Below are 10,315 nucleotides of genomic sequence, written 5' to 3'. Positions count from 1 at the left end.
ATATTCATAAAATGAATGCTTTCTATGCACTCACATGGAAGACAAGAAGATGGAAATACATAACTTTTGATATATTTCTTTTTTTTTTGTTCATACAACATAACATAGTCATATGCCTTTTAGTTCATACAGCATAACATAGTCATATGCCACACGTTTGAGTGAAATAATATATATGCGACCCCATGTTGAGTTCAAAAGGTCATGTTGTTATTGCCTTGCATATAGGTTACAAGTGAAAATACATTCAAGCTGGGTGAAGTGGGTTTACGAAAGGAAAGGACTCGCCAAACTTAACGTCCGGCTCAAAGAAACGAATCCTCTTCTGTCCAACCAAAACAAACATAATCACTAAGAATGGCTTAATCAAATGAGTAGCTTCGCTTAATAATTAAATGACTCAATCGAAGGACGCATGCGCCTGCAATTGAAAATAGCTCTAAAAATTGGATTCATAACAATGCGGCATGCAGTTATATATAACATTATCTTAGCTTAATTATGAAGATTAAACTAAATTACAGTATTATTACCTGGTTGTTATCTAGCTGCCTAACGCTTGAAGCCGCGAGTCTCATGGATAAGAACTCTATTTGTTGTTGAAGTGATTTCACGTAATTGATGATCTCTTCCAACATTGCAGCTTTGCCCAGCACCTACATATATTTTATGAATTATAAGCATGCAGCATTGTACTAATCAATATTCAACCAACCTTCCACACCTTGCAAGATACGTTACAGTCTTCTTTAATACAAATGAGTTTAATTAATTGCTAATTAGTTATCGATTCTAAGGTAAAACTGCCACGATTCCAAGGTAGAAGTCATGAATTGAGACGTTCTGTTTGGCCATTTCTAAGTTTCCACTAATCAACCGATTTTTAGAGGTGCCCTTAATTTCTTCTCAAGACCTTATTAATAGCCTTGTAGAAAACACTAGACAAATTGATATTTTCTAAGGGGCAATTAAATCCAATCAAGTTTCTAATTAGTCAATAGTAGTGCGTCTATATTAGGACATAATTAAGCAGCTACCTTGCTACAGCTGGGTACAAGGTCTTGAAGGAGCTTCATACGTTGGCTTATTCTTTCTCTTCTCACCTGCAGGTCCAATAAGCAACTCTAGTTAGTGCTATAATTTGAGAGATAAGTGGATTGATTAACGCATGGTGCACTGCCTAATTAGATGTAAAATGCCTATGGATGATTTCGTGCAATTACGGCAATTGCGTTAGCGGCCATAGATTGAAGATTAGCCATTCTTAAGGTAACAGGAGGGGGGGGAAATGATATTGGTAAATGGCGGATTTTCGGAGAAATGTGATGTAATCATGTTAATTGCATGAGCTTAGCTTACCCTTTCGGCCAGGCTATGGCTGTCCGTTGCCTGGCCTCTTTTTGCCCGGACATGTATGACATCCACGGGCAGGGCCGATTCGGCCATGAGTGTATCGGCCACCCTGCAGCTAGCTTCTCTCGCACGCTTCCTTCCCGAAGTTGGTGGCTTGATTACATTTCTGCAGCTCTTCATCGCTTGCTTAACCTCATCCTGACCCATGCTTAACCTCTTCACCTCTTGCTGGACACCTTTATTAATCATCCATGATCTTGCATTAATCGCAGGATTAGGTAGTGTAGTTTGCACAATTAACCCGTCTTCCACTCTCTTCGTTTCAGCATCATTGAAAATTGACTGCTTTGCTGGTATCGAAGAACCCAACACTTCAACATCATGACTGGTATTAATGTGTATGTTACCACCTTTTTGGAGTGAAGGGCCACTAATCTCTTCTGTTAAACACTGCTTAAGGACTTGATTATAGGCATCATTGCCAGTGTCAACAGCTACTGAATTTTGCTCAAAATATTGCAAATCGGAAGGTTTCTGAGTAATTTCCAATTGCGAAGGCAACGGGGAGCAGTCAATTTGGTCATACATCACATCTCCACCACTAATCCCAACAGGTTTTTCCCTTGAATGAGCTTGATCATAATTGGAGCTGATTTGCTCTACGACGTTCCAAATATAACCACCCTGATCATGATTAAATAACTGATGGTCGAGCACAAATGATCCTCTGCTATGAGACAAACTTGGAGACGGTGCAGTATTAGCTGCATTAAAGATCAATTCCTCATCTTCAAGCCAACCAGCATTAATCAAGTGTGCATTATACTGCATGTCATTATTGTAATCCATTAGCTTGCTTTGAGCTGCCAACGCTACAAATTCGGCAAGATTAGAGCAGCTTGCTAGCCTATTATGAGCAATATAATCTCCCGACGAGTACTGATCATCTTGGAGACTAGGGAAGGAATTATCTCTAATCTCCAGTTTAGGGTGGGGATTAGAAACCAAAGCAGCACAATGCACATTCATTGAAGGGTTGACGTGTGTTCTAGGAGGGGCGCATGAGATCATATATGGGCTTGATGCAGCCATTGGCATTCACAAGTGAAGATTTCTAAATACCAATAGCAGACGTTCTCTTGACAAGGAGCAAAATTTATAGGCAAAGAGGGCGGAAGCATGGCAGCATGTTAAGAAGAGAGAGTCCTTATAGAAATGGGAGTGTGCAGGAAAACCATAAAACTAACTGTATTTTGCTTAGCATATAATCAACTGAGTTAAACTTATAAGAGAGATTATTGATGAGTAATTGGATCTATCATACTCTCACATTGGAGCATCCAATATTTAAGTACCCTTTTATTTAACTAATATCATTTGCATTTCTTGTACTTACAGGGTGATGGGACACATTGGCCGCAAGCTGCCTTTACCACCATCACGATTCTTTTTAAAGCCCCACTAAGCCACATGAGCATTTAAAATTTGCAGAATTTCTGACAGAGGCTTCAATTTCATCATATTAAAGCTAATTACATAGGATTGATATGGAAATAAATGATTTGTTAAGGAGCACCTATTAAGCTATTCAGTTAGCTCTTGGATTTTTGAAACTCAGAGAGGGGTTAGCCCAACCTTAATTAATCTGGCTGAAGGCTTGAATAAACTTGAAAAATCGGATTATTATTCGTAATCTCGTTCATAAGCGCTTCTTAATTTGATTACGTAATATCATAAAAGTTTGTTAATAATTTGTACACAAAAAGTGATTGATGTATCATTCCGAGCAGCTGCATACACAATGCTTCAAACAAGCAGCTGCAGATGCCGGTGTGGGCGCACGTTATGAATTATTTCAACATGGGCCCAATTAAATTAAAATAATGTTTGCATAGATTCGCACTATGTATTGGATTATTTAATTTGAAAATTCAACTTCGATATATGTAGGGTTATCAGGGATAGCTGTTAATGTGCAGATCATGCGTCATGGTGTGCCTCATTTGCAATTTCGGGTACTCTGCAAACCTCCAAAAATGTCCCCAATTTGTGCAGTTTTTTATTATTAAGAAAACAGATTTGCTTGCATGCACAAGTTGCCAACTATATTTAAATTTTCAAACTATATAAAATCAATCATGTATCACAATAGCAAGATCTTTCACATCCAACTTTAGTGTTGTACTTAGCTAGTTCGGGATAGTTTAAATTAATATTACTTGATTTATTTATCTCTTCCCTGCTGGGTTTGTTTCAAAAAGAACGACACAAAATCTTTTTAAAATTTTAATAATCTTTCTTTTTTACCACTGACTAAAATCAATGTATTAATCATTTCACTTCCTTTTATATTCTGACCAAAAATTTAAAAAAAGCAAAGAAAATTATCCATTTGGGGGAGAACATTTCTTTCCTCTTAGGAACGATGTAATTAATAATACTATTTTCTTCCTCGCAAACAAAAAAAAAACGAATGCCACAAAGCTTGTTAAAAGAACAATTTCTTTTTCGAGTGACCAAAAAATTAAAATTCTTCACTACTATGCCAACTAAAATTTGAAAGGATAATGAAAGGTAACATTGTTTATTCATCATTATAGTACCAAATATGTGAAAGAAGGATAGGGGGACAATGAATATATTATTAGCAATGGGAAGAAGCAGCAATGCCTTTTTTTTAAGTAATTGGAGATGTTTATTCGATATTATTATTTAATATACTGGTACCATATATATATATATATATATATATATGTATGTAGGGGGTGATCCCAAAGGCAAAGGGGGTGATCCCAAAGGCCAAGGGGGTGTGTTTTTGTCCCCTCAATTGTTAGCACTGTTCACCCCACAAGAGTACCAATCTCCCTCTGACACACCCTTTGCAATTTGCTCCCCTTGTGTGCTTGCCCTTTCCCACGTGGCTTTTTATCCAATCTCCAATCCCCTTCCTCAACCTTCCCCATTTATGCCTTTTATATTCATCTTTCCATTAATTCATTTGTTACTTCTTTATTCCCCCCCTTTTATAATGTATGCATGCATGTAGTCTAGTAGCCTTCCAAAGCCCATGGATTGATCTAGAATATGCATTTCTAGATTCATTACACGGCTAAACATCATAAAAATACACTTGCACACATAATGTAATGATGAATGCTTGGATAGTGGTGATGATGATGGTGATGGTGTTGGCAACGATGATAATGAAATATACTAGTCTATATAAAGTTTGGTAGTTATGCAATATACTAGTCTATGCCTTTGGTGGTTATGCAGCATAATAGTCTATGTAGTCTTCAATGATCATCCTCATCGATTGATCTTTGAACATAGTTTGAACTTATAAATAAAACAAGCTAATATATTGTGCATGGATTGACCATGGTCACAAATTATTTAAAAAGCATACATACTTGGTACATGAATTTCACATCCATGGGATGGTCTATTTAAAAAGCATATATACTTGGTACATGAATTTCACATCCATGGGATGGTCTATTTATTTACATTGTGATACAGCTCCAAATTATAAAATTAATGGCACTGCTTCACAAGTACATGTTGTGAATTTCAATGCATGGATGATGATGGGAATCTTGTCATGTTATTATATGCTTCATTTATGCATTGTTTGTTCCATGTAAACCCTACATGCCAACACACCACACAGGAGTTTAGCAATTAGTTGTGTGCCAAATATTCAATGACATTTATGTGTTCTGGGAATTAGTAGGGATGCGTTCTTACTCGCTAATAGGTTTCTGGTTTGCACGACCAAGTGCTGCCAATGCCTATCAAAAAGCTTCTGTGACCAACTGTGTAGGAGATTTTGGATTATTGCTGGGTATATTGGGTATCTATTGGATAACCGGTAGCTTCGAGATTTGTGAGTTGTGTGATTGATTCGTTGAGTTAATTAGTAGCCCGTCCTCGCTAATATAATAGCTCTTCTACTATTTTTAGGTCCAGTGGCTAAGTCTACACAATTTCCACTCCTAGACCAAATATCACTTTGTCTTAGCTTGGTTCTATAATTTTTGGACATTCTATATTGTTCAAGTTATTTTAAAAAATATATCTCACTTGATGGCCTTTGGGATTCGGAGCTTTTTAAATTCTACTTATCTTGAAACTTGGGCACATCAAATTTTATGGTCCGAACCTGGATAACTGATTGAACCATATCTTAGTTTATGTCTTAATCCCACCTAACTATGCAATATTTTGTACTTTGGAACTTTCTTGTGATTGCCTGGGAATGGATTACAAATGATTGGACAACTCTGTATGGTCTCTTGATACACCATAACTTAACTATGTACTTTGAAACCTATGTACAGGAATTTCTTAGACTTTAGTTTCATCCAAAAGCTTTGAATTTGAAGTACAATTTATGGGATGGTCAAGTTAATGTTATTTCTCAATAAGCTTTATTTGGAGATCATAGACAACTGTGCAGTTGGGAGGGATTAGCATATATATATATATATATGCTAATGCTAATTGGATCTTGTGGGAGCTATGGGTTATGTATGTATGATTTGGGTATATGTCATTGAGTTGATTATTTGGTTTTGGGGGGAACATATATATGCTAATGCTAATGCTAATTGGAGCTTGTTGGAGGTATGGTTTATGTATGTATGATTTGGATATATGTCATTGAATTGATTATTTGATTTGGGGGGGGGTGTGTTGGGGTGATGTGTGTGTGTGGGGGGGGTGTGTGTGTGTGTGTGTGTGTGTGTGTGAGAGAGAGAGAGAGAGAGAGAGAGAGAGAGATTGTATATAATTGATTTAATTTTGGGTGAGGCCGGTTATAAGGTACCTGATGCGCTGGGCAATTTGTCGTGCAAGCTGAAGCATCGGCGGGTGGCAAGCACAGTATAAATTTGGTAACCACCTTAGAACCAAACGACTAAAAAGTTACAAATTGTAATCTAATTTAGATTGATGATTACCATTTGGTAACTTTGCACTAGTAAAAAATTATCAAATGATAACTCACCTTTTAAGAAAAATTACCATTAGGGTTTTTCTATAAGCCTATATGATGCATGCTTAACAAGGCTCAAATTGATAACTTGAGGCTCACCAAGTAGAAATCACTATAATATCTTGCTATTTTTTCCAAGTTCTCTCAATAACTGATAGAAATAGCTTTAATTTTTTGAAACTCTAGCATGTATGAAAGAAATGAAGAGATCTTTGGAAACTTTAAGATCTAGAAAATTACCAAATTGTAACTCAAAATTTGAAATATGTTACCAATGGTAATTTTATGAAAATCTCAAATTTATACTATGGTGGCAAGTCGGCTTTTTGTTTCTCCACACTAATATAAATGTAGTTACGCTCCGATGAATTTCGGTTTTCATATTATTATTATTATTATTTAAATGATGATAAGACTAAAAGCGTTTGCTTTCGATGGGACTCTTGTGATTAGACAAACTACTTGTGGGCGCCTCCCAACACCACCAACTGGTGGGCGAATAATAATTATTCATCATCATCACCCTTCTCCAACCACTTCCCTTTTTGTCCTTAACCTCGCTAATCTTTGCGCGATTATACTAAGCTAGGGTTTCTAAAGCACATTTTCAAGTTCCAACAGCATTGTTAAGCGCTTACACAAACCTTAATAATCAGCACTAATCAAACCCAGCCCATAGATGCAGGATTTCACTATATTTTGTCAAACACAAGGCAAGCATCTTTTCCACTTTAAAAATTCAGAGGAAGACAATAAAGTAAAGCTAGGTCAATACATTACAACTTTATACAAGCACGCACACATAGGCTAGCCACTATGGTGAGGTGAGCACGGGCATTAATTTTGAAGCCTAAGGCTACACTTCACATAAATTTTAGTGACACTTTTACCATTTCTTATGGGTATCAAAATGCCACCTTTCCATTAATTTTGGGCTTCTAATCTTGCTATGCATACACCATGTATGAGGGCCAAGGAAACATTTTAGGGGGTCGACTTGTCTTATATTCACATGGCGAGATCTGTCTCCAAGAACCGGTGAATGCCCCTAATGCTACTAGCATACACACTCCCACCCTTTTTCTCTAAGGGTCATGCAAGGCATGTGCCTTGATATGAGAAACATATATAGTTGAAATAATACACCAAAATATCATACATTTGACATTCGGGATAGGGGCCCGATATGGTTCAAAGGTCTTATAGGCCATCATACATATAGTGTAGTATGGTCAAAGTTCTTATAGCCATCATACATATTGTGTAGTAAGGTCAATGTCAGTATACTTTAGGTACCTACTGCAAGTTAAAAAGGATCTTGATTTCCCTCAAAACTAGGAAGTGGGTGCTCACTTTTAGTAATCTACTAATCACATAGCTTAATCCCTAATTAAGCTTTCATCACATTTTAAGCTTCTTTATCATCTTCTCCTAAACCCATGCTTAATGGAGATTTAATTTCTTTATCCACACCCCACTATTGAGCAAGCCACTTATTGGTGCTTCTCCATAGCACCTAGCTTCTACAACCCATCATAAACTCATATAGCCAGATTTGTGTGCATCATCACCAGTAGCAAATGATTTGCAGAAGTAGCATTTTTTTGGGGGTTTCTCTAAAATTAGGCTAAGTGCTTCAAATTGAAGCATTCCTTCAAGCCCCAGGGGTTTCAGAAGGTGCTCTACATGACCATGGAGCCGGTTTTTGCCAAAAACTAGTAGTTCTCCATAGGAGCTCTTCTGGTAGAATGGAGATTAAAGCATTATTAAAGTGTCAAATAAAGTGTTTAAGGATTCAAATCACATCTTCACACACTTCTATTACTGACCCTTTAAGCTTTTTTGAAGAAGATATAGGGTATAAATCTACATTACCATTTCTTTGGACAGTGGAATTTTTGAGCTTGTATGCATCATATAATTCATTAATCATGGTCATAAATCACTTTTACAAGGGCAAGACACTGGCCATTGATAAGGCTAAGACCCCCTTATGCATATTTATTGCATGATCTTTTAAAAGGCATGGATATCATCATCATCATATAAGGCTTCACATTGAGAAAGGAATTTATCTCTGCCTACATGGATTTCAAAACACAATGAAATCAAGGATGAGGAAGATCAAACAACCCCTCATCATTTCCTCCTCGAGGATGACACCAACGATGAAGAAGATCAATCACCCCCTCATCATCTCCTCCTCAAGCTACTCTTGTGATTATCTCAGATTTTTGACTATGTTGGGAGGATTTTCGGGACTCATTCGCATACAGTATGGTTTCCACAAATATCTAGGGGGAGTGTCAATTCAAACTGTCTTTGTTTGATTTTAGGTTTTATACATTGTAGTAGCCTACACATTTGGTGTATAGAAATGGCCATCATTGATATCGTATCTTCGAGCTCATCATCAACAGCTTTGTCATCACCATCACCAGCATTATCCTCCACTTTTGTATCCTTACTTTCTACACTGTATACTCCACGATTTTTCATACACTTTGCAGGTTTCTTCATTCATTAGGGATCTACTAGCGGCCATCTTGGTTGCATTTAGTGGATGTGAATAGTCCTACTACTGCAAGTAAGCTTCTGATATTTGCATTTTGTGTCTGAGATTTGTTATTTTGTTTTTATTACACACTTTGGCCTCTCCTAGAAAATTGTGATTGGCTACTATTGATGTGATAATAGTTGACCTTGCTTCCAAGTATTGCAATCATGTAACTTGTGAAATTCTCTTTGGTGTGTGACTTGGAGATATGAGTGAAGCATGGTTGGTAGGAGTCATCTCAAATATTTTTTCTTTCCTTTTCTCTATTTTTTCTATTTTTCTCTTCTTTTCCCTTTTTCCTTCTCTTTTTTTTTTGTTCTTGTTTCTTTTATTCTTCTTGTAATGCAATCAAATGATCTACAGGCCTCTATAATGATCTGGAAGGGTTCCCTCTAGTACAAAAAACCAGACTGCTTTTTCACCGATCAGTAATATCTTGAGATATTCACATATAAAAAAATCATAATCTTACGCACACATTATGAGATATCATGTCTGAAAGCTTTGCAATGACAAAAATATAGAAACATTGGCTTAGGATATATGCAATGTGAATTGGGATGGTGGTGTCCACATTGTGCACAACACATTAGGTCAACAAGAGAAAGGGGTTACAAGGGTTGCTGTCAATTTAGCCTATTCCCTTTCAAGACATCATAGAATTTTGTAATGGATATATCTAAAATTAATGTCTTATCGCTCCTTTATCTCATTGGTTTAGATGAGGAAGATTTCATATCAAGGGGATCTTCCATCATGTTATCATCTAAATGGATTTCTTCGCTACAACATTAATCCAAAGAATCACGATTTGAGACTATGATGAAATTATGAAAATGTTTTTCTTTTATTCCATGAGAAAACATCGTTTCATTTGTGCATTATTTAGTTTCTCCTAGTCCTCACACAATGTGAACTCATGTTTTTTATGCATATGATGTAATCTCATATGGTTTTCTCAGGTCTCTGTAGATTTCTATTTCACCACTCCACCTAGGACCTTGTCTTGAGAATCCATAGATAAAGACAATATTTAGCGTTCTAAAATTTACCTTTATTATAGGCATCAATGTGATGAACCATCTACTAGTCTTATCCACTAACCATAGATTCAATGCCCATACCTTGGCAGGTCAATTCAAATTTCCAAATGCTTCAGATCACTCCTTAAATATTTTTATGAATTAAATAGGATCAATAGATCCATCATAATTCCCCATGAGCTTGGAAATTTCTATGGATAGGAGTCTAGATAACTCCCTTTGGGATATGTGCAGGTCTTTTGGTTAAGGTAGCATGCAATCCTTGTGCAACCCCTCTTTCTAGATCGTTTAATATTGCTAGAGTTTGAGTATCACGAGGTTGGTGGAATACCAACACTGAGAATTTACAATAAAGTAGGACCA

General features: G+C 36.5%; 1 protein-coding gene across 1 annotated transcript; it reads right to left on the bottom strand.

Annotated features, from left to right (window-relative positions):
- Window positions 1–247: 247 nt before the first annotated feature.
- On the bottom strand, window positions 248–2,558 carry LOC147631660 (uncharacterized). Its single transcript, XM_086807947.1, has 4 exons — window positions 1,360–2,558; window positions 1,038–1,103; window positions 534–656; window positions 248–325 (listed from the first exon to the last, which is right to left on the bottom strand). The coding sequence occupies exons 1-4, from the start codon at window positions 2,449–2,451 to the stop codon at window positions 248–250; spliced, it is 1,359 nt and encodes a 452-aa protein (XP_086664073.1). The 5' UTR covers window positions 2,452–2,558.
- Between the last annotated feature and the right edge of the window lie 7,757 nt (window positions 2,559–10,315).

This window comes from Cibotium barometz, chromosome 14 (genome assembly GCF_041138505.1).
Source record: "Cibotium barometz isolate CiBa-2024 chromosome 14, ASM4113850v1, whole genome shotgun sequence".
Taxonomy (NCBI): Eukaryota; Viridiplantae; Streptophyta; class Polypodiopsida; order Cyatheales; family Cibotiaceae; genus Cibotium; species Cibotium barometz.
This window is presented reverse-complemented; position numbering and strand designations above follow the sequence as displayed.

What these genes read in the sequence shown, in the direction of transcription:
- LOC147631660 (XM_086807947.1), bottom strand. Translation starts at nt 2,451, where the DNA reads ATGCCAATGGCTGCATCAAGCCCATATATGATCTCATGCGCCCCTCCT. An exon ending in TTGTACCCAGCTGTAGCAAG is followed by an intron (nt 657 to 1,037) that starts GTAGCTGCTTAA and finishes AAATATATGTAG; the next exon opens with GTGCTGGGCAAAGCTGCAAT. An exon ending in GGCAGCTAGATAACAACCAG is followed by an intron (nt 326 to 533) that starts GTAATAATACTG and finishes TTGGTTGGACAG; the next exon opens with AAGAGGATTCGTTTCTTTGA.